Source organism: Hemiscyllium ocellatum, chromosome 5 (assembly GCF_020745735.1).
Source record: "Hemiscyllium ocellatum isolate sHemOce1 chromosome 5, sHemOce1.pat.X.cur, whole genome shotgun sequence".
Classification (NCBI taxonomy): Eukaryota; Metazoa; Chordata; class Chondrichthyes; order Orectolobiformes; family Hemiscylliidae; genus Hemiscyllium; species Hemiscyllium ocellatum.
Genome location: NC_083405.1, coordinates 29,500,431 through 29,525,574, shown reverse-complemented (window position 1 = coordinate 29,525,574; position 25,144 = coordinate 29,500,431). Strand labels below are relative to the sequence as shown.

The 25,144-nt window shown below is 39.4% G+C and overlaps 1 protein-coding gene across 1 annotated transcript in view; it reads right to left on the bottom strand.

Moving 5' to 3' along the window:
• The window catches only part of creb5b (cAMP responsive element binding protein 5b), a 461,203-nt gene that overhangs the window by 14,205 nt on the left and 421,854 nt on the right, over positions 1-25,144 (bottom strand). Inside the window, exon 8 of the mRNA XM_060825361.1 lies at positions 3,849-4,160. Within this exon, the coding sequence (XP_060681344.1) occupies positions 3,849-4,160 (312 nt within the window). The remainder of the gene's footprint in view (positions 1-3,848; positions 4,161-25,144) is intronic.

Genomic DNA, 25,144 nt, shown 5'->3' with positions numbered 1-25,144 from the left:
TTCACCATCCAATTAGGGGTGGCAGGAGGGTGACTGCATTGGCAGCATGGTTGTGAACCCTCTATTTAAAGGAACATTGTCAGCCTATACAGTAATGATTGATTCCCTCAAAAATTACCACCAATGCTTCATATAGTTGTTCCCTTGGCTGTTTCATTACTACTAAAGAAAGAACCTATTTATGGAGGATCATTTGTTTTGAACTCTTCAGTCTGTCTTGGGCTTCCAACTGATTTATGCTGAAGTTGATTCTACTAGGGACTGTTGCTGCTGAGGAACAGCATGGCGCTCATTATCTCTTCCTAGGAAAGGAATCATTTATTACACTAATTATATAGGGCTCATTCACAGATTCTGCTTTGTTTACCTTCTTCGTGTTTTACTACTAAAATACAAACTTACTATAATGTCTTATATCTCCAGTTATAGTTTTTACAGGTTCTCAATTGATCATCCTTGTCATATTCCTGTAGGCTCTGTATTCAGCCGAGTGAATTCCTTTAGTTTTCTCTCTACAACATTTACATTTGTGATTCTTCCTCCCAATTTATCTCTAATTAGCTTATAAAATTTATTTTAGCTTTGCCTCCAACATTGTCATCTTGGCCCTTTGTTGACTTGTATGCCTATCAGAGTCAGGGAACAATCCCTTCTTGCTGTGATTTTGCCTGCACTGAAATGATGAGCTCCAGACATTGCATGGATGTATGGAAAATGTTGAAATAAGGGCTATTTTTATGTTTAATTACTTAGAACGACTTTCTGCTGCTGCTAAAGAATCGCCCTTGCTGTACAGAGATGGGAACATGTTGGCGAACTGACCCCAGGACTCCTTTTTCCAAATATCTGCGTACCCAACTCCTGTTTCTGCAGTGCTGGAAACATTCCAGCAATGTGCAACTGCATCCCAAAGCTGGCCATGTTCACACACACAGGCTGCTTTCCAGGAGACGGTAGGCACACTCTGTACCTCTTCCACACCCCCTCCTACCTACAGGAAACATTCAAACATTCTAAGTCCAACCATTTCCCACATTAAAATCTGCAATAATTTCAATGTACTGTTAGTACAACTGCCCACACCGTTACATCCCCTTCCACTCCTTCCCAGAATCACAGCATAGATGGGGGAGGAAGACATCAGAAGCCAACTAGCAACTACCAATAAATGTCTTTTTTAAAGGTATCCCTTTATTATGGGAATATTCGCCCCCATTTTCAAAGCAATACTGCATGTAATTTGCATCTGGTTTGAATATATCTGTTCGCATGAGGGTGGATACTTTCTCCATGCCCATCACAACTGCTGGAAGAACCTTCACTTGGTGGAAATCCAGTCGAGCTACTCCCAGACTCATTTCCTACCCTGTCGGCTGGAGCTGTGCCAGAGAGTTAGTATAACTCCAACAAAATCATGCCCAATGTCTGTGTTTGTCTAAGGAGTAAAGAAAGAGGTTTGCAGACATAGAATGTCAACTCTTTTCCATCCATTGAAACTAATCAGTGTGAGTAGTGAAAGGTGAGAAATGTATGAATCATTTTATTTCCTTCAAACCTAGATTCAATCCTGGTACATATCAACTCTTTCCATATTCAGAGTAGCAGGCTTGCAACTGGAGTCGAGCTGTGTCAGAAGAAATGGCTGATATGCAGACTTAAAAAAACAAATCATTAATCCATTTTTAAATTCTCTTTTGCTCATGCCATACTTGGATAAAATACATTTTCACCAGATCTACTGGTTATATGTTAATTTAAATGCTTCAGATGCGTAAAAACAGCAGGATTTACCATAAGTTGTGATTGGATGGTTTCCAGCCATTATCATCATTAAAATTGTATTTTGTAACATTGATAGGTAGAAAATGGTTGGAATGATTTTTACTGGGGATATTAAAATATCAAAATTATTTAGTCAGGAAACATATTTCTAAAACAGGAATACCTATCAATACTCAAACAATTAACCTTCTCAGTGATTGGTTGTATATAAGGAGATGTGATTAAGGTAATACTAAATAGGAGTCTAAATCAGAGAATCAAACAGATAGTTTTTCGACTCTATCTCTGATTCACAATTCTTTGTGTTGTTTCAACAAATGTGTCCTTAAATTTCATAACCCTACATTGTCAGGAACAGTTCCCAATAGAAAACTTTATCTGCATCTGCCTTTGTCAGTGCCAGACCACAAAAAAAAAATTCATTGGTGAATATTGTCTCCAGTTTCATAAAGGATAGATCATATAATGCTTTATCATATGTTGGCTGGGTGAAAAATTGATGTAAAGCTGTCAGGTCAGCAGTGGAGCTATGGCTAAAAAGGTAAATTATGAGGACTGGTTGCACAGATAAGCCTTGTGCTTCACCTGAGTATACAAGGTGAAGAGGAAGATCTAACTGAGATCACTAAAGGATTTGACTTGGTAGATGAGAGAGAAATTATGTCTGCCAGTGGAGGAACTCAGAACAATGGGGCACAACCTTAAAATTCGAGTGATCTCATTCAAGTGCAATGCAAGAAAGCACTGCTTTACAGACAGTATGGAGTGAATCTGGAAATCTGTGCCTCAAAAATTAGGTAAAGTGTGCTTATTTTAAAATTTCTTAACAGCATTAAATAGTTTTGTTTATACAAGGTTATTAGTGCCAATAGAACCAAAGTGGATAGTTCAAGTTCAAGTTCAAATCAGCTATGGTCAAACTGGATGGTTGAACAGACTTAAGGTGTTGAATGGCTGTCCTTGTTGCCATGTCCCAGATAGCTGTCTAAAGTAGATGACACGTCCTAATAAATATTAATAAAGGGCTTTAAACCAGGCGGAAAATCTCAATGTAAAGTTCATCGCTGGTGGTCAGCTGGAGATGTGTCAGGCTAGTACTGTTCAGGAATCTCCAAGACTGCAGCAGCCACCAGCTCAAGCAAAGAACTTTTATTGTTTTTTGTGAGCTGTAATAAACAGGATTACTCTGCCTGATTCTACAGTCCAGGGGATCATCTCTCCAACCCACTACTGCTTGTTCCATCAACACACCTTGCAAAATAAACACCTGGGGACTTTTGTTGGCGAGGCATTCAATTTAAAATTAACTTGTCCAATCAGGCCATTGTTGCCTTGAGATCAATTTCTAGTGCTCTATTATATACATTCTCCATCTAGTGTCCCAGATGGCAAAGTAAATGACAGAGGTAGGTACAAAAAAGCGAGTGAGCATACTGCAATATAAGATTAATGTTTTGCATTTCATTGGCTGGCATTTATGCAATTATTTTTAAAAAGTCCGTTTTCAATTTTCTTTTGCTTTTAAAGATCCTGAGCCAAACCAGTTTCTTTTTAAAGTCACTACACTAATAATTTTGTTCTCTGAACACAGAAATGCAGCCTTTCAAATGTATTTATGTTGCCTTCTTGAGCAATAAAATGTAGAAAGGAACCATCCAAATGTGCTCATATTGTTTTGATGAAAGAAAAAAACACATATTTTTACATTTTTGTGTTCCTGCTGTTTGGTTCATTTTGTTTACCAGCTAACAGAGGTCTGACATTATTTACAGACAGACATTTGAATTAGGAGCTAGAGTAGAATAGCTCTACTCTACTACTCTACTAGAATAGTAGAATAAGCCTTGACTCCATGTCTCCATACATGAAGGCATTGATGAATTTTACTACAAAATACATGCTGTTTTTGCCTTTTAGTTGCAAAGATGATTTACATTGTTATTTTATTGACATCAATGATTGAAAACAGACAGTATAATCATTTTGTTTCTTTATCATTTTCCAGCCACTGAGTAGTATTGTCATAAACCTGTAATCCACTCTATACACATCCTTAGATGATTTACCTGACTTTGTGTTCCGGTGGTTAGAGGTTGGAGCGGTGGGGTCTGGTGTTGTGGTGGGTGTGTGTGTAGGTGTGGATGAGAATGGGGGTGGTTTTGCTGGTGATGGTGAGGATGATGCTGATGTGGATGTGGTGGCTGCTGATGTGTGAAAGGATGATGAGGAGGCGGCTGATGCTGATGTGAGTGCATGTGATGGTGTGGCTGAGGTGCCTGTTCCTGCCTGGATGTCATCATCTCCATTACTTGACCCATCATGTTCATATTTCCATTTGACAAAGCCGTAGGGTGCTGACTCAGAGCTGCTTTAAGCCTCTGCAAAGAAAACAAAGCAAGGAATGCTAATTAAAACCTCATTGCTCTTCAATTTTGCCATTTTGAAGATATTATACACATTCTCTCCCTTGTATCCAAAAACCCCAGATGTCAAACCGAATGGCAGAATTCATGCTAGTATTAAAAAGTGTGTAATCATACAAGATTAATGTTTTGTATTTCATTGGCTGGCATTTGTGTTTTTTTTAAGTTCCCTTTCAATTTCCTTTTACTTTTAAAGTTTCTGAGCCAAACCATTTTCTTTATAAAGTCACTGCACCAATTATTTTGTTCTCTGAACAAACTAAAATTACAACCTTTCAAAATATATTCATATTACCGTCTTTAAAATGTAAAAATTAACCATCCAAATGTGTTCATATTGTTTTGTGCTGATGAAGGAAAAGAACGTGCATCTTTTAGGATTTGGGACGTTGTTTATGGACAGACATTCGATTTAGGAGCTGGAGTAGAACATTTGGGACCAGGAGCCCTTTGTCCACCATTCAATAAGATCACGACTGATCTGATTACTCCATATTTCTGCCTGCCCCAATCACCTTTCATCCACTTGTTTATCACAAATCTATCCATCCTGCCTTAAAAGTATTCAAAGATAGTTTTTCACAGCCTATTGAGGAAGAGAGTTCCAAAGGCTGAATACCTCTGTGAGAAAAAAAAAGTTATCCTCATCTCTGTCCTAAAAGGACAATCCCTTATTTGTAAACGGTGACCACATTCTCCCACAAGAGGAAATATCCTTTCCATCTCCACCCTGTCAAAAAACCTCCAAGATTTGGTATGTTTAAATCACGACACTTCTTACTCTTCTAAACACCAGCAGACACCAGTCTAGCTCATTGAACATGACCTCATTAGAGAAGTGGTCATTCTATGTATTACTGTAGCAAACTTTCTTTGAACAGCTTTCAATGCATTTACACCCTTAAATAAGGAGACTAATACGACATTCGGTACTCCAGATATAGTTTCACCAGTGCCTTATATAAATGATTCTGAGCCTCTCTATTCTTGTATTTAATTCACCTCACAGTGAATTATAATATTTTAATGAGCTTTTCTTATTACTTGAAGCATTGCATATTAATATTTTGCAATTCATGCTCTCGAACACCCAAATCCCTCTGAATGTGAAAGCTCTACAATTTCTCACCTTTGAACGTTAATTTTACTCTTCCTACCAAAATCGATGTCATTGTTTTGCACATTATATTCTATTTACTAGGCCTTTGCTCAAATACTTTACCTGTCTATTTCCCTTCATAGCCTAACATCCTCTTCACCATTTGCTTTTGCTATCTTTGTGTTATCAGCAAATTTATCAACCATAGCTTCAATCTAGGTCATTTCTATAATTTATAAAAATTTGAGGCTCCAGCACTGAGTCCTATGGCACATCATTCATCAAGTCTTGCCAACCAGAAATTACATAAACATTTATATTTACTCTGTATTTCCTGTTAGCCAATCTACTACCCATACCAAGTGTTCCCACTCACCAACCACCCCTTCTCACTTCAGCAAGAGCTGTTATTTTCTTAAATAACCTTTGATGTGGCACTTTTTCAAATGTCTACTAGAAATCTAAGTACAGTACATCCACAAGTTCTGGTTTATCAACAGATATTACCTCTTCAAAGGCCTCCAATAAGTTGGTTAAAATTGTTTTCCCTTTCATAGAATCATGTTGACTTTGTCTGATTATCATGGCTTTTTTCCTCGTACATTGCAATGAAGTCTTTATTAATAGCATGTAACATCTTTCCTTTGACATATATCAAACTAACTGGCCTGTAATTTCCTGCTTTCTGTGTATCGCCCTTTTGAATAAAGGAGATACATTCACTATTTTCCAATCTAACGGAATCATTCCTGACTCTAACAGAACATAGATGTACTGAGGAAGTAATGTGAAGACTGAATAGAAAGTGATCTCAAGTTGAAACAAAGAAGATTACTTTGTTTCCATCCCTCTCTCTCAGGAAAACAACTTAAATACACAGCTGGAATTAGGTCTCTTGAGGACAGCGCTCCAGCTGTGAGGAACAAATAATGTGGCATATAACTAGGGTAATTCAACCAGAAATTCACTACACTTACCAACTACGTGAGTACTGTACCAACACTAATTGTGGAGCTGCATAAATAAAACTAAATTAGGGCATTTCAATTTTGCAAAAAAAAAATGCATGCTCAAATTAGTTACTGTCTCTAGTACTTTATTAATAGTAAGTATTTCATATTTTTATAAAAAGGTATTTGAGACTAGGCTGTGATATACTACTAACATTAATCCATATAGATCTGAAAGTTGAGCAAGTTCATTCTAATTGCTACCCCAAATGTTTCCAAATTAATGACATTGCAATCAGTTTGTCAACCACCACTGAATCACTCATCCAGTAGATTCCTCATTGGAGTCAGTATTGTATTGAAGATATAAGTCACCACATTCTTTGTATAATGATATACTTCTGTAAGAAGCTAGGAGCAATATATGCTAAATAAAGCATTCACAAATATCAGGGCAAGAATTCAGGATACATCCACAACTATCAGGAAAACTGCAAAGTTCGTTCAAAGGCTTTGTGTGCTGTAGTTACTGCCAGGAAAATGGTACATTTATTTTCTTTTGGATTGCTCCAGGTCCTTAGAGCAAGATATTTCAAGCCTGATGTGCAATCAGTGCTACAATGGAAGGTCGGTGATGTAATTGTAATATCAGTAGACCAGTAATGCAGAACCCCAGACTAATATTCTGTGGATGCAGGATCAAATCCTACCAGATGGTGAAATTTTAATGTTAGAATAAAATCTTGAATAAAAAGCTAGGCTAATTGTGACCATTGCTGTAAATGCCCACTGGTTTACTATTGTCATTTCGGGAGGGAAATCTGATGTCCATATCTACTCAGGTCTGCATATGATTCCAGATCCACAGCAATGTGGTTGACTCTTAACTTCCCTCTGGGTTATAAATGCTGGCCTAGTCAATGATGCCACATGGGCGGCACGGTGGCGCAGTGGTTAGCACTGCTGCCTCACAGCGCCTGAGACCCGGGTTCAATTCCCGACTCAGGCGACAGACTGTGTGGAGTTTGCACGTTCTCCCCGTGTCTGCGTGGGTTTCCTCCGGGTGCTCCGGTTTCCTCCCACAGTCCAAAGATGTGTGGGTCAGGTGAATTGGCCATGCTAAATTGCCCGTAGTGTTAGGTAATGGGGTAAATGTAGGGGTATGGGTGGGTTGCGCTTCGGCGGGTCGGTGTGGACTTGTTGGGCCGAAGGGCCTGTTTCCACACTGTAAGTCTAATCTAATCACTTGAACAAATTAAAAAAGAATTGTGAAGGTGGTAATGCAAAGCCAAAGGAGATAAACCAAGTCATAGAAAGACAGAATATTGATTTAAATAAAAGATTTTTTTAAGCAAAGAAATATCACTGGAAGCTATGTTAAATTTAGAGTTGGTTTAAATGGTAATATCACAATCCTCTGATTTTGTTTTCAACTGAAGTGTATGAGAAAGATTGTATAAGTATTGAGCAAGTTGATCTTGCATATTACACACTTTCAACAAAACTTCAAACTATTCTTGCTGATACCACACTGAATTTGTCTATGGTAGATAAAGGAACTTGAAGCTGATATCCAATAAAGGCAAAAGGTGAAGGAAGAGACAGACAAAAAATGAAAAGCAGAAAAGCAAAGAGGAAAACAATGCACCAAATATGTACCAGTTATAAAACAAAATTACATTGAAGGTACATGAACTAACAGATAATAATAAAAGACATCCCATTTGACAAAACTGAGTGTAGGCAAAACAATATACTGACTACGTAAGATAAACATCTTTACAAAAAAAACTGCAATAAACAGGAATTCACCAAAATGCTTATTCACAACGAATAATAAGTTAAAAAAAGGCATAAAATGTGATGGATATTAGAAGAAAGAATAATGGGAGGGGTATAGAAATTTGCTGTCGCGGGATAAAACGTCAATTAGAAAAGCAAAGGAAATCCTAGAAATGAATTCAGGTTCAAAAATTGAAGGTGATGAGAGCAGTTATTGTTATAAAAGTAGCAGGCAAATTTAATATGATAAAATAGTTTATGTTTTTTTTAACAAGTATACACTGGACATAACATAAGTGCATTGTTTTATCCAAATACTGAAGTAGACACTGTGTCCTACAGAATTATGAAATCAGCATTGCAGTTTACTGAATGAAGTATTAACATTTAAAACCTAGCTCAAACGATGTGCCAGAGGCAACAATGGAAAATTATGTAGCATTAACTATCATCTTGGGGATTGATTAAATAATGACAGACTGCATAGGACTGAAAGAAGGCAGAGGTTGCATCTGGATTTGAAAGTGATGATACAACTCAATTAGGAATCTATGAGTAGGTAAGATAATAGAACACGGTCTAAAGTGTAACAACGCTGGTATATTGAGATCATAGAATTCCATTTTAAATATTTCCAATTAGCTGGTTGGATGCCTACTCAGAGACACCCAACAAAATTACCATAACCACTGTAACATCAGCAAAGTGTAGTAAGTTCTTGCATTTCATTTTCAGGTTGCTACCATTCTGCTTCTGCTATGCAGGGAGACTGAAAATTCAGCACAACCTTAAATATGGTACATTCCTGCTGCTATTTTAATGTTCCACACAGTTACCTCTAAAACTGTTATCACAGGATCATTGAAGGTACAGGCACATGTACTGTAATTAAATGTTTAGCACTTAATTCCAGGGACAAAACATGCCCAGGACTTCTCAGTGCATTTTGAAGTGGAATGCTCCAACCCAGTCAGTCATTTTATTAAACTGTAAATTTATAGAACATGTTGAGAAGTCTAGCGTGCAGCTGCTCTTCAGTTAAGACATTTCAAAATATGAACATGATTTTGCAAGCATTCCATTCATCGGGCCTCAGTGTAAAAGTCAACCAGATGCCCTGGCTCATAGTACAAGCATAACGCTAACTGACCTGGAGCAGTATCACCCAAGCCATCACTGATCAGACTCTGGTGCCTCATTAATTTCTGCTGAAATGCTTGATCCTTCATGCTGAGACTGAACAACATGGTCCTGGTCAGTTTCATTGCTCATTAAAGTTGAAATTCAGGCTCAGTTTGCTCAGCCAACATTGTTAACAAAAGTATAACATTCATTATGTCAGTCTACAATCACAGTCAGGCCCAGGTGAACACATGCCTGACCAAGCACAATTATACCTTCCATAAAGGGATACAAAAGTACACAATCACTTCCCATTTGCTTCAAATATAAAGTTTTTTTTTGAAAAAAGAAAATCATATGAAATAATGACAAAAATGTAATACATTCTCCAATAAATAAAATTTGAAGAACAAACCTTTTATAAAAATATTTATATAAATAAATGTAAATATTTTTGCATCTGTAATTTTGTCTAGTAGCTAATCTTGGAGGTCAAGCATTAAGCCCAGAACATGTACGACATTTTTTAGCTGTTTCTGAACGATAACAGACTCATCTGTAAAGGAATTGATTTGAAGGTGTGCCTGCAAACAATTTTACATCAGCACCAGCCTTCCACTTAAAGGGTCAATTTTGCATGTTCCTCACCCTATATCGCATTTAAATGTTCACATTTTGTTCCAGGGATATTGAGATTGCATTATAGAGTTTGGGAAAGAAAACAACCTATTCCTAGGGATTTTCTGCAGAATAAAATTAATGGATTGTAAATCAAGCAGGACCCCCTAACCATGAGCCTGAACTCCAAATGCGTGACATGGGATAGTGAAATTTGTGAATTTATCCTCATATCACTGGTTAAATCATGAAGCTCCATGATGCTATCCAATCCAGTTCAGTTTATTTATGTCATAGACTGTTTAACCATGAAGTCAAAAGCTTTACAAACACTGGTCCCAGTCACCAATATTAAGCATCCAGCTTAATATTCTTTATTGTGTTTGAATTGATAATTATAATTTGCAAATTGATGCCTTTTGTCATTTTTACATTCTATCTTTCAAAACATGCCTAAAACAAGGAGACTGACTAAATACTTTTCATAGAATTAAGGAAATCACAGTAAAAAATGACAATTTGTTTTATTGACATTATTTGCCATTTCCAATTACCAGTAATTAGCTCAAAATTGTCTGATGGCTTTGCATCAGCTAACAAAAAGAAAGTGATAGAAAGTTAAATTGCATGTTAGATTATTGCTTTTCAATTTTCTACAATCTAAATCAAAATCCTTTCTAAGGAGGTTAAGAAATGGCATCTATTCATGTTTTAGAATTAGTTCAGAATCTACTCAGAGTTTTATCTCTACAGGCAAAGGATGGAAATGATAAACAGAATATTATAAATAGTTTGGAAATAGAAGGAATTTAACAAAATTTATTTTATAAAGTTGAATGCAAAGTACCCACTAAAAAAGTCCTGAATAAAATGTAAAACTGTAAAATATGATTTTACAGAAGGTGATCAATCCTCTTTGTTTGAAAATATTGCTAAGTGATTATACTGCTTTCTAACACATCTAACAGACTGCAAGTCCTTCACCTCCACTGATCTGGGATTGAGTTTAATCAATAACTGGGTGACTCAACACACTACATGAAGGTCTGCAGTCACAATGAGATAGGTTCAACCAGAAGGCTAATCTCCTTATACCCAGAGGACCTAACTACATTTCATAAAAATACTGTGAATGTCAAAACTTCAACCTTGAATAACCCAGACTGGAAGCAGGCATCGTAGAACCTTTGAATGATGCTTATGAGGTCAGAATTGAACATATTTCACACAATAGTTGCAGTACACGTGGCTGTGCACCCGAATTGCATATGGGTAGGTAGTAATTTGTATTGTTCACTTTTGAATTATATGTACTGCTGCAAAATATATATGTGTATATATACACATCCTGCTTCATGCCATCACAATACTTTATCACTTTTTACCCTTGTGAGTGCCAAATTATATTAAAATGTACAAGAAAAATATTGTCAGTAAAGCATAAATAAAGTTTCTAACACAGTGAGTTAAGCTTTCAGAATATGTGTTTGCTTCACCTTCTGGACCACACAGAATATACTAGCTCCGATTACAGATGAAGCAAATTTGGCAGAGGGATGGGATTGTAGTCCAGTAAGCAGGTTAGCTGTTTTTCAGGATGTCCAAGAATGTAGGGAGGCTGTGGAGAAGGTAGCACAGACAGGGAATACTTGCGGACACAGAGATGGGCTCAAGTGTGTATACTTCAACGCAAGGAGTATTAGAAATAAGGTGGGTGAACCTAAGGTGTGGATCGGTACTTGGGACTACGGTGTTGTGGCCATCACGGAAATGTGGATAGAAGAGGGACAGGAATGGTTGTTGGAGGTTCCTGGTTACAGATGTTTCAGTAAGAAACATCTTCAGTAAGATTGGGGGGGTGGGGGTGGGGGGGGGGGGGGGGGGGAGTGATAAAAAAGGAGGGGAGGATGGCGCTGCTAATTAGAAATGGTATAACGGCTGCAGAAAGGCAATTCGAGGGGGATATGCCTTTGGAGGTAGTATGGGCTGAAGTCAGAAATAAGAAAGGAGCAGTCACCTTGTTGGGTGTTTACTATAGGACCCCCAATAGCAGGTGAGATGTGGAGAAACAGATTGGGAAACAGATTTTGGAAAGGTGCAGAAGCCACAGGGTAGTAGTCATGGGCGATTTCAACTTCCCAAATATTGATTGGAAGCTCTTTAGATCAAGTTGATTGGATGAGGCAGTTTTTGTGCAGTGTGTCCAGGAAGCTTTTCTAACTCAGTATGTAGATTGTCTGACTAGAGGGGAGGCCATACAGGATTTGGTACTTGGTAGCGAACAGGGACAAGCTTGTTAGTGTGTGAGCATTTTGGTGATGGTGATCACAATTCTCTGACTTTCACCTTGGTTATGGACAGAGATAGGTGCGTGCAACAGGGCAGGTTTTACAATTGGGGGAAGGGTAAATACGATGCTGCAAGACAGGATCTGAGGACCATAAATTGGGAGCATAGGCTGTCAGGGAAGGATGTTGTTAAAATGTGGAACTTTTTCAAGGAACAGATACGATGTGTCCTTGATATGTATGTACCTGTCAGGCAGGAAAGAGATGGTCGTGTGAACGAACCTTGGTTGACAAGGGAGGTTGAATGTCTTGTAAGGAGGAAGAAGGAGACTTACATAAGGTTGAGGAAACAAGGTTCAGACAGAGTGTTGGAGGGATACAGGATAGCCAGGAGAGAGCTGAAGAAAGGTATTAGGAGAGCTAAGACAGGGCATGAAAAATCTTTGGCGGGTAGGATGAAGGATAACCCCAAGGCCTTTTATGCATATGTGAGAAACATGAGAATGACGAGAACGAGGGTAGGTCCGATCAAGGACAGTAGTGGGAGACTGTATATTGAGTTGGAAGAGATAGAAGAGGTCTTGAATGAGTACTTTTCTTCAGTATTTACAAATGAGAGGGACCGTATTGTTGAAGAGGAGAGTATGAAACAGACTAGTAAGCTAGAGGAGATACTTATTAGGAAGATGTGTTGGGCATTTTGAAAAACTTGAGGGTAGGCAAGTCCCCCGGGCCTGATGGGATATATCCGGATTATGTGGGAAGCAAGAGAGGAAATTACAGAACCGTTGGCAATGATCTTTTCATCTTCACTGTCAACGGCGGTGGTACCAGGGGACTGGAGAGTGGCAAATGTTGTGCCCCTGTTCAAAAAAGGGAATACGGATAACCCCGGGAATTACAGGCCAGTTAGTCTTACTTAGGTGGTAGTCAAAGTAATGGAAAGGGTACTGAGGGATAGGATTTATGAGTATCTGGAAAGACACTGCTTGATTAGGGACAACCAGCATGGATTTGTGAGGAGTACGTCTTGCCTTACAAGTCTTATTGAATTCTTTGAGGAGGTGACCAAGCATGTGGATGAGGGTAGAGCAATGGATGTAGTGTACATGGATTTTAGTAAGGCATCTGATAAGGTTCCCCATGGTAGGCTTATGCGGAAAGTCAGGAGGCATGGGATAGTGGGAAGTTTAGCCAGTTGGATAGAGAACTGGCTAACCGGTCTAAGTCAGAGAGTGGTGGTAGATGGTAAATATTCAGCCTGGAGCCCAATTACAAGTGGAGTTCTGCAGGGATCAGTTCTGGGTCCTCTGCTGTTTGTAATTTTTATTAATGACTTGGAAGAGGGGGTCGAAGGGTGGGTCAGTAAATTTGAAGATGATACGAAGATTGATGGAGTTGTGGATAGTGAGGAGAGCTGTTGTCGGCTGCAAAGGGACTTAGATATGATGCAGAGCTGGGCTGAGGAGTGGCAGATGGAGATCAACCCAGTCAAGTGTGAGGTTGTCCATTTTGGAAGGACAAATAAGAATGCGGAATACAGGGTTCAAGATAGGGTTCTTAGTAAGGTGGAGGAGCAGAGGGATCTTGGGGTCTATGTTCATAGATCTTTGAAAGTTTCCACTCAGGTGGATAGAGCTTGTAAGAAGGCCTATGGTGTACTAGCATTCATGAGCAGAGGGATTGAATTCAAGAGTCGTGCAGTGATGTTGCAGCTGTGTAGGACCTTGGTAAGGCCACATTTGGAGTACTGTGTGCAGTTCTGGTCACCTCATTCTAGGAAAGATGTGGAAGCTTTGGAGAGGGTGCAGAGGAGATTTACCAGGATGTTGCCTGGAATGGAGAATAGGTCGTACGAGGATAGCTTGAGAGTGCTAGGCCTTTTCTCATTGGAACGGCAAAAGATGAGGGGTGACTTGATTGATAGAGGTTTATAAGATGATCAGGGGAATAGATAGAGTAGACAGTCAGAGACTTTTTCCCTGAGTACAACAGAATGTTACAAGGGGACATAAATGTAAGGTGAAGGGGGGTTGTCAGGGTAGGTTCTTTGCCCAGAGAGTGGTGGGGGCATGGAATGCGCTGCCTGTGGGAGTGGCAGAGTCAGAATCATTGGTGACCTTTAAGCAGCAATTGGATAGGTGCTTAAGCTAGGACAAATTTTGGCACAACATCATGGGGCGAAGGGCCTGGCCTGTGCTGTTTTGTTCTATGTTCTATGTCAGCTGATCTTTTGAAAGCTTGAGAAGTGTGTCAGGATACATAGCCTGAGAGAAAATCTTTTTATGTTTTAATAATTTCAGGTTCTAAAAATGATTTCTGTAATGTTGATTATAAAAATCTAACTACAATTCTGCATCAGAAACTTGATGGATTCAGAAGGAATTTCAGATTTTCCACAGCAATTTTCTTTCCTGTGTTTGCACCATTTTCTGTGAGGCGCAAAATTCAAATAAGGACAAATATTTTCAGGTACTTCTGTGCCTCTTGCAAATGTTAGTTAATGGAGCATCAGTGTAGCAAACGGGAAATAAATTGGTGTTGTCTTACGACTCTCATGAGAAAACAATTGGGTGATTCTTTGAACAAATTCTAACATTATTTTCCATTGTCTGGAAGTTACTAGAAAAAGGCATTTTATAAACTATCCAACAAGATGTAAATATATATACTCACCTTTCTATTTCCTTTGAAGTAGCAACTATTTTAGGAGCAAATCAAGATTGCTTAGAATTAGACACTTGATATTTTTATTGTGTTTTCTCTCACTCTGTGGAAAGTTTATCTCCACAACCAGACATAGAGTGAGCAAGCATTTTCATCAACATAATTGATTGCATGGTGTCGCCAAACATCAAGAAACTTTACTAATGAGGAGCTAGAACTCGAGGTTTGTTTTATTGTAGTATTTAGCTATAATGCAAAGAAGGGTAGGGACATATTAAAAAATACATGCATTTATGTCTCTCTTTTCACAGCCACCAGATGTCTCAAGACACTTTATTGCCAATGATGTACTTTCAGAAATGCAGACACTTTTGTAATGTGGGTAATGTCATCCAATTTCTGTACAACAAAATTCCATAAACAATAATGTGATAGTGACTAAATAATTTGTTATTTATAATATTGCTCAAGGACACTGGAACTGACTTCCTTATCTTCTTCAAAACAGTGACATGGGACCTCTTCCATTGAGAAGATAGATGGGAAATTTCATCTGAAAGACAGCCACCCAACAGTGATGTTCTTTCTTGATACTGCACTGAAGTGACTGCTTTGGTCCTTTATTATGCTCAAACTTGGAATGGGGCAAGAACCTGGAACCTTGTGATTCTGAGGGAAGAGTGAACTGAACAATAACTGCTATATGTGTAGGCATAACAAACTGCTGACTCATTCACAGCAACAGAGCTTCAAGTGTAGCTGTTTGTGCTAATTTAACAACTTTTCTCTGTTATTTTAACTTTATTCTCCTCCACAGCTCAAGTCAAGCTGAGAGGAAATCAGATAGAAGTCTTATTTGCCTTTTCATTATATTAATTGACCATTGTTCTGAATCGTTTACATACCATTACCACACTCAGATTCCTCATTCAGAAATTGTGTCCAATGGAATTAACCATTGTGGGCGGCACGGTGGCACAGTGGTTAGCACTGCTGCCTCACACCGCCTGAGATCCGGGTTCAATTCCTGACTCAGGCGACTGACTGTGTGGAGTTTGCATATTCTCCCCGTGTCTGCGTGGGTTTCCTCTGGGTGCTCCGGTTTCCTCCCACAGTCCAAAGATGTGCAGGTCAGGTGAATTGGCCATGCTAAATTGCCCGTAGTGTTAGGTAAGGGGTATATGTAGGGGTATGGGTGGGTTGCGCTTCGGCGGGTCGGTGTGGACCTGTTGGGCCGAAGGGCCTGTTTCCACACTGTAAGTAATTTAATCTAACCGAACTGCGCAATGTGTAGGATGAACCAGGAAGTAACAGCCAGGAAGGATGTGCAATAACTGTGGGAGAATGCCACTTGTTTAAATATTACATTTCAATCCCTTTGAAATTTGTTTAAAAGAGTTGCCCATCCTAAAACTGACATTGCATCGTTTAGGAAGCAGCATTCCGTCTTTTTCCATGACATGGCTTTCTTTAAAGGAAAGTGCACACACAATCACTAACACCCAGTGGGAGCAGTGGATGATCTTAAATTCAACCCTCCAGGAGTTTGTTTTTTGGAGGGGGAGTTGAAGGGGAGAAATCAGAGGGGTCAATGTTACAAGGGAAACTCTGGGGTCAAGTGCCCGGTACTGAGGTCAGGTGAGGAGCACTTGAGAAGTTGTTAGACAAAGACGTTGCTGAATAAGAAGTCTCTGGCCTAAACACAGTTGTGGCTTTCACTCAGGTAGTTTAGCTGGGTCTTGGTTTTCCATTTGGTTCCAGAAAGATTCTGATCCTGGGGTGAGAAAGCTTATGTATTCACTGGTTTGTTGTATATCTTAGAGGTTTGATCTATCTCAGAACAATGCAAAGACCACTTTGGTTCTATCTCATCAACAGATTTATTTATATTACATTAAAAAATCTCAGAACCTACATGATGTTCTATTTATACAGAATCTCAAGTTCAAATCTTCTTGAGAAGCTTCTAAGTTTAATTCATGTTCTAACTCAACCCACAGGCTTACGGAATCCAACTCAGTTACATTGATCAGAGAAATGTTTCAGGGAAAAATTCACTTCACCCCAGACAGGACTTGAACCCACAATCACTAGCTTCAGAGGCCAATGCCTTAAGGCATAATCAAACACAGATTAATCAAACCATTGATCACTACAGGACTATCTCAGCCTGAACCGAAGAATTGACAGTCAGGTGGATGGACATTGGAGAACTGGGAAGGGGAGCTATGACACTTCTGAGCAAGAGGCCTTGGCTATGGGGGAATCAGACACTGCACAAGAGGTTCAAAGATTTCAGGTGTGTAAGGTCAGCGTTTTCTAGTAATGGAAGAGGATTTCCTCAGTGAAAACTCAGGACTCATTTCAAAGAATGAACTTGAAACCTTTTTTAAAGTTCATCTGTTGGAAGTGGGCACTGTGGCTGGCTCAACATTTATTGCCCATCTCTAGTAGCTCTTGATCAGATAATGGTGAACTGCTACGTTCCATTTGGTGTAGATAAACCCATAATACCATTCGGGAGCATGTTCTAGGATTTTGACTCAGTGACACTGAAAGAACATCAATATAATTCTAAATCAAGATAGTAATTGGCTTGGAAAGGAACCTGCAGATGGTGGTGTTCCCATGTACCTGCTGCACTTGTCCTGCTCAATGGTAATGATCCTGGATTTGGAAGGTGCTGCTTAAGGAGCCCTGGTGAATTTCAGAAGTGTGTCTTATAGATAGTACAATCTAATACAAAGGATCATCAATGGTGAAGTAAGTAAATGTGGAATCTATCAAGTGGACTACTTACCATGAATGATGTTAAACCCCTTAAGCACTGTTAAAACTGCACTTATGCAGGCAAGTGGGGAGTATTCCATTCCTAATTTGTACTTTGATGTAGGTGGGCTTTGGTGAGTCAAGAAGTGAATTACTTGCTGCAGAATTTCCATTCTCTTTGCTGCTTTTGTAGCTACAGTACTTATATGGCTAGTCCAATTCAGTCTCAGGACAAAATGAACCCCCACCCAGGATGTTGATAATGGGTGATTCTGAGATGGTAATGTATTGGAATGTCAAGATGCATTGGTTAAATTCTCTCTTGTTGGAGATGTCTTTGACTGGAATTTGTGTGGTGTGAACATCACTTATCACTTATCAGCTGAAACTTGGATGTTGTCCATCTCTTATTCATCTGAACATGGACTGCTCTAGTACCTAAGGGGTCCCTGCTGTTGAACATTGAGCAATCATCAGCAAACATCCCCATTTCTGAACTAATGATGGAGGGTAGGTCAAGAATGAAGCAGCTGATGATGGTTAGACTGAGGACACTACCATGGGGAATTCCTGCCAAAATGTTCTGGAATATGGTTTCAACTCTGCTTTTGTGCTTGTTTTCTAAATCCCTTTATTCCCTGAAAGGTCAAAAATCTGTCTCTTTTCAAGGACGGTGGACATGTAATTCTGTGGGTTTAGGAATTCCAGAAGTTAATAACCCTTTCTTCATTTCAGTCATAAGTCATAGAGTCATAGTATTATACAGCACAGAAACAGAACCTCCAGTCCAGCTTGTCTGCATGACCAGATATCCTAAACTGATCTACTCCCATTTGCCAGCATTTGGCCCATATCCTTCTAATGCCTTCCTATTCATCCAGATGTCTTTTAAATGTTGTAATTTAAATGTTGTACCCACCTCCACTTCCTCCTCTGGCTACTCATTCCATACACACACCATTCTCTGCATTAAAGAAAACCTTTGCCCTCTAGTTCCCTACCCTGGGAAAAAGGCCTTGGCCATTCAACCTAACCTTGCCCCTCGTGGACACTCCTCAGCCTCCTACCCTTCAGGAAAAACAGACACAGCCTATTCTGCCTCTCCCTATAGCTCAAACCCTCCAATCTAGCCAACAGCTTTGTAAATATTTTCTGAACCTTTTCAAGTTTAAGAACATCTTTCCTATCGCAGGAAGATCAGAATTGAACATAGTATTCTAAAAGTGGCCTCAACAATATCCTGTACAGCTGCAGCATGGCGTCCAAACTTCTACACTCAGTGCACTGGCCAACATAGGCAGACATGCCAAATGCCTTCTTCACCACCCTGTATACCTGTGACTCCACTTTCAAGGAACTATGCACCTGCACCCCTCGGTCTTTCTGGTCGGCAACACTCCCCAGGACTCTATCATGAACTGTGGAAGTCCTGCCCTGGTTTGCCTTATCAAAATGTGAAACCTCACATTTATCTAAATTAAAACCATCCATCTGCCACTTCTTGCCCATTGGCCATCTGATCAAGGTCCCGTTGCACTCTGAGATAGCCTTCTTCGCTATCCACTACACCACCATTCTTGGTATAATCTGCAGATTTACTAACCCCACCTGTATTGTTCACATCCTACATGATTCACTCCTTATTCTTAGATTGTGGCCGTGTTCTAGATTCCCCAACCAGTGAACAAACCTTCCAAGTGTCTACACTGTCAAGTTCCTTCTGATAAATTCAAATGAGAAAAACTCTCATACTTCTAAACATTAGATAATTTGCATCATCTTTTCATAGGACAACACTCTTATCCCCAAGACCAATTTAGTGAATCTTTGTTATACTGCAAAAATATCCTTACTTAAATATGGAGACAGAAACTGCACATATGGACATAACATTGCAGGCATGGTTTCACTAAAGCCCTGTACAGTTGCATTAAGTCCCCCTTATTCTTGTATTCTAATTATCTTCTAATACAGGCCAGTATTCCATTTACTTTCCTAATTGCTTATTCCACCCTACTTCTGCGTTCTTTGTATGTGTGCACCAAATCACTCAGAACATCAATACTTACATGTATCATATATTTTAGAAAACATATTCTGCTTTTCTTATAATCATAATAACCCAACTCATCTATACTCTTTGCTGCACACTCTCTTCACCTATCTATGTGGCTGAATTGTCCTCACAACTTGTATTTCCACTTGGCATTGCAATTTAAAAATATTATTCTTGGTTTAAAGCATTAATAGACATTGTAAATTGCTGATGTTCCATCACTGATCCTTGTGGCACTGAGCACTACTTAATATATGCAATGTGGGTGTCACCCACCAGCTGAAGAGACAATGAGAGCCCTGCGTGTATCACTTCCAGCAAGGCCTGAACATGCATAAACCCGAGGAGAAAGTGAGGACGATAGATGCAGGAGATCAGAGTCAAACAGTGTGGTGTTGGAAAGAACATCTGGTCAGGCAGCAACTGAGGAGCAGGTGAGTGGACATTTCGGACATAAGCCCTTCATCAGAAATGAGACTTGTGGGCTGGGGGCATGAGAGATAAATGGGAGGGGGGCGGTATTGGGGCTGGGGAGAAGGTAGCTGGGAATATGATAGGTAGATGAAGGTGGGGGTGAAAGTGATACGTCAGAGGGGAGGGTGGAGCAGATAGGTGGAAAGGAAGATGGACAGGTAGGACCGGTCAATAGGGGGTGCTGAGCTGAGGTGTTGGGACTGGGATAAGGTGAGGGGAGGGGGAATGAGGAAACTGGTGCAATCCACATTTGTCAATGGATCCTTAGCACTGATGAATTGGTGGTGGTAATGGCATTGTGGGGTGAGGTCATGGAGGAAGGTGACTGAGGCATCAGAAGAAGAGACAAGGTGTAGTTCTCAGCATCTCCTGCCCCACCTTCCTGATGAAGGGCTTATGCCCGAAACGTCGACTCTCCTGTTCTTCAGATGCTGCCTGACTGGCTGTGCTTTTCCAGCACCACACTCTTCCACTCTGATCTCCAGCATCTGCAGTCATCACTTATCCTCAGGTTTATGCATGTTTAGGCCTCCCCTCCCATTCCCATTCACAAGATGATGCCAGATCCCATGATCAGACACTAAGTGCTTTTGAGAAAAAAAGTCACTCTCCTCCCGGGAGCCCACCTCGACAGTGTTTGTTTTTTTTAAGCTGTCTGCGTAGTTTGCTTCCATCCACCACTGGCTGAATATCCATGGTTGGCAAACAAGAACTTTAGGTGGGCATTAGGTGCCTGGGTATGGATCTCAATTGGGGGTATGGCAGGAAGGCATCCATGAACTTTCCCACCTGAGACATAATTGCGGCTTAGATTACAAAGCAGTAGGGTCCCAATCCACCATTCTCCTGCTGTTAAGTGCACATGCCTCCAAATGTCATGGAGGAGAGTGTTAAAATCTGCCCACACCACTACACATGTCTCTTTTCAAATCTTAGGTATAGACTATAAGAGACTGCAGTTTTACCATATTTTAACTTAATTTCCTCATTCTTATTAGCCTCCACCTTATCTTCTATTTCTGGTACATAACTTGTGATTTTAACTGTGAAGATAGATACTAAGTATTGAAATTATTCAATGGTTCCGCCATTCTCTCCATCCATCATAAAAAAAGCCTGTCTCTAACGACTCAATGTTTATTTTAGCTACTCACCTTTTTATATACATATCGCAATTCTTTTTTTCCCCTCTATTCTTGACTAGTTTCTTCCCATATCCTTTTTTCCTCTCTGTTTATGAATTTTTTTGGTGACTCTTTGCTGGTTTCCAAAAACTCCTAATCTTCAGACTTATTACTATCCTTTACAACATAAATACGCCTCTTCCTTTAATCCAATACTACCCTTAGTCCACTCAGTAAACTATGGATAGATCTTTTTTGTGGAGTTTTTGTTTTCCAATTTGTTTTGTTGAATATTTTGACATTTGTTGAATATTTATTAATCACCATACCTTTTTCTTTTATTCATGAACAATCAAACTGAGCCACCTCTCCCCTAAATAATTGGATTATTCAATTTAAGATTTTTGTTTGTGGCTCTGATATGTTGCTTTCAAAGTTAACATGGATTATCACCAAATTCTAGTATGATATTTTATGATGAGGTTCCTAATTAAGCCAAGGAGAAAGTGAGGACTGCAGATGTGAGAAAGTCAAAAAGGGTGACACTGGAAAAGCACAACAGGTCAGGCAGCATCCAAGGAGCAAGAGAATTGAAGTTTTGGGCAGAAGCCGGTCATCAGGAATGTGGAGGGAGAAGTGGGATGAGAGAAAAGTAGGATGGTGAGGGTTGGGCTGGGGAGGAAGGTAGATGGGAGGAGACAGGTGGATGCACGTGGGGGTAATTGTTGGTGGAGTAGATAGGTGGGAAGGAAGATGGACAGGTCAAGAGGGTGGTGCCGAGTTGGAGGTTTGGATATGGGATAAGATGGGAGGAGGGGAGATTTGGAAACTAGTGAAGTTAATGTTGATGGCGTGTGGTTGAAGGGTCCGAAGGCAGAAGATCAAGTGTTCTTCCTCTAGTTGGTGGGTGGCTTTGATTTGGCAGTGGAGGAGGCTCAAGACATGCATGTGCCCCCATCCTCACCCCTCTATTTATCTCTCATCCCCCTTCACATTCCTGATGAAGACTTATGCCCAAAATGTTGACTTTCCTGCTCGTCTGATGCTGCCTGACCCACTGTGCTTTTCCAGCACCACCCTTTTTGACTCTTCCTAATGAAACCTGCCTAATTACACAATACTATGTCTAAAACAACACCATCGCTCATTGGTTTCAGGAAACTTCACAAAATCATTTTATAAACTGCTTTTTTACTCAATCTATGCAAATTTGACTTGCCTACGCTATACAAAGATTGAAGTTATCCATAATTTTAAATTGGTTTTAATAATTTTGTGTTTCATATTCTGTCCAGTGGTGTAACTATAGTTTGGTGATCTATGAACTACTGCTTTTCTGACCATTCTGACCAAGATCCATTCTCACTGTGTAATCCTTTACTACAATGGCTGTCCCATAAACTCTGTATTCTGCCTTTTCAAAATGTTGTCTATCCTGAAGTATTTATATTGTAATCCTGGTTATCTTTAACGTGACATATTTAATGGTGATTAAAGCTAAGTCATTTATCACTATTTGTGTCAAGTTCATTTACCTTTTTGTGGTTATTTGATGCACTCAGATAAACAATCTTGAATTTCATTTTTTAATTATTATTCTTTGTGTGAACTTTATTCACTAAATACACTATTATTGCCCACTATCCTCTTTTCTTGTCTTTACTTACACTGACACACCATTCTATTTCCTCAAACTTTCTTTGTGGATTTCTAAATTTCCCAACTTGTAAAATACCGAGCCATCCCCATTCTATTAGTTTTAATTCCTATGCATGACTAAATTGTACCAATTGCCAGGGCATTGGTCCAACCTAATTTAAATAAAATTATTCCAACAGACAGCTCCTTATTCTTTGACGACTGGTATCAGTGGCACATGAAACAAACCCTCATCTCCCAAACACACCACTCTTTGCACTTTGTATTTAATTCTAAATGTATTCAGTGCTAATAAGACAAGCTTCTTAGCCCATACTTTACTGATTCCAATTGCTAATTTCTATAGTGAACTTGCCCAAAGGTGCTAAATGAGAAACCCTCACACCAATGCAATTGGTTTTGGTTAAGTTTAAAGCCCTTGTTTATGACTGAAGTAGGTTTCCTACAAAGTTAAAGTGAATTTCAATTGTATTATTAATCTTCAGTCGACATTTTACTATGAGATTAATAGTTTATGATTTCTATGGACTTCTAAGCTTTCGCACTCAAGCAGTGATTAGACCAATTTCACAGCAGCAATAAATATGGGCTCCTCACACCTGGGCTGCTGTAGCAGTGGTTGGAAGGCAACCAATTTATATATATGTGTGTAAAGGCCCTATTGGGGGTAGTAGGCAAATTCTGATTCTCATAACCTCTTGGTTTGGGGTAACTAAAAAGAACTAGGAAAGAACTGGACAATAAATATCTTCAAAAATCAGAAATAATCATAAAAAGGGAATTTTCATAAAGTACTTAAGAGCCTCTGTATTGGCCTGGATGGTGTCTTAAGCTGCAAAGCTGGTTTAGCCTACGATTTCAGCAAAGTGCCCCTTTGGTAAAGGAGTTCAAAGTAGAGTTATAAAAGCAACCTAGAGACTTGTTAAACAGCTCATTGCCAAATAAGATGCCTGCTGGCACTGCTCCCTCCAAGCTGTGCAGCCCCTCTCAGGGTCCTCTGAGGTTCTGTGCAGACCAAGTGGCATGCTGACGCATTGATTCGTTTTAGAAGTCAATGCAGTAAATGGACCTCAAAGAAACCATGCACAGAAAATAAAATTAGAGGCAATATTTGTCATAACATGTCCAAACAGATTGATTACAAAATACTTTTTTCCTTAAGACTATTGCAAAACATTTTAGTGAATAGTACTTTTAACAATACCCTCTCCTAACAGCAACCAACTGTTTCATTGGAGTAAACACATGTGTAATCAAGAACTCTTGTAGTCACCTACTTCCCTCTTCAAGTGATCATCCCCTTCACTTTCATAAGCATTATCAAAAACCCACATTAATCTACCTGCCCTTACAAATCAGCCCACTTCTAATCTCCTTTTCCTCTCCAAAATCTTTGAATGTCTTTGAATCATCTTCCAAATTGATGTTCACTTCCCCTATAATTGCTTGTTGAAGCCTCTACCACTACCACAATACTGGAAGTGTAAACAATCACAAACTGTGACTATGACCATGCTACACAACTCCTCACTCTCAACTTCTCTGCAACTTTCAACACCTTTGAGCACTTCATGCTCCAATGTCTCTCCTTCATTCTCAGGCTTAGTGAGACTACCTTTGCTTAATGCAGATCTCAATGGACTCAAATCTATCTGAATGTAGTTATACTACCTCCAACAATGGCTTCTTTTTCATCTTTTGAACTGTCTACTTTACAATCTTTCACCAATTCTTGGACTTTCCTCATAAAATCTACAGGCTGCTTTTGGTGACATAATTTGCAGTCATGGGTTTATCCCATGAACACATGCAAATTCTTTTGTTCTGTCCATCACTTCTCTGAACCGCTCTACTGCCTCTCTACTATCAGATAACTTTTCCAATATCTAGTCTTGGATAAGATACAATTGCCTTCAGGTAAAATTGAGAAACTAAAGCTATTGGCTTCAGTCCTTGTCACAAATTTTGTAGCCTGCCAATGACAACTGTGGTACTTTCCCAATCACTCCTGTTACTTTGCAATATTTGCCACTTCCATCAGTATTTGGTAACCAGTAGGGGTTGTTTGAAATGTGATCTAGTCACATTTGCCACCTATTCATGTATACATCCAGATGTCTTTTAAATGTTGTAATTGTAGCAATCTCCACCACTTCCTCTGGCAGCTCATTCCATACATGTACCACCTTCTGCGTGAAAACGTTGCCCCTTATGTCCCTTTTAAATTATTCCTCTCTCACCTTAAACCTATGCCCTCCAGTTTTGGAATCCCTACCCTGGGGAAAAAACTTTGCCTATTCACCCTATCCATGCCCCTCATGATTTTACAAA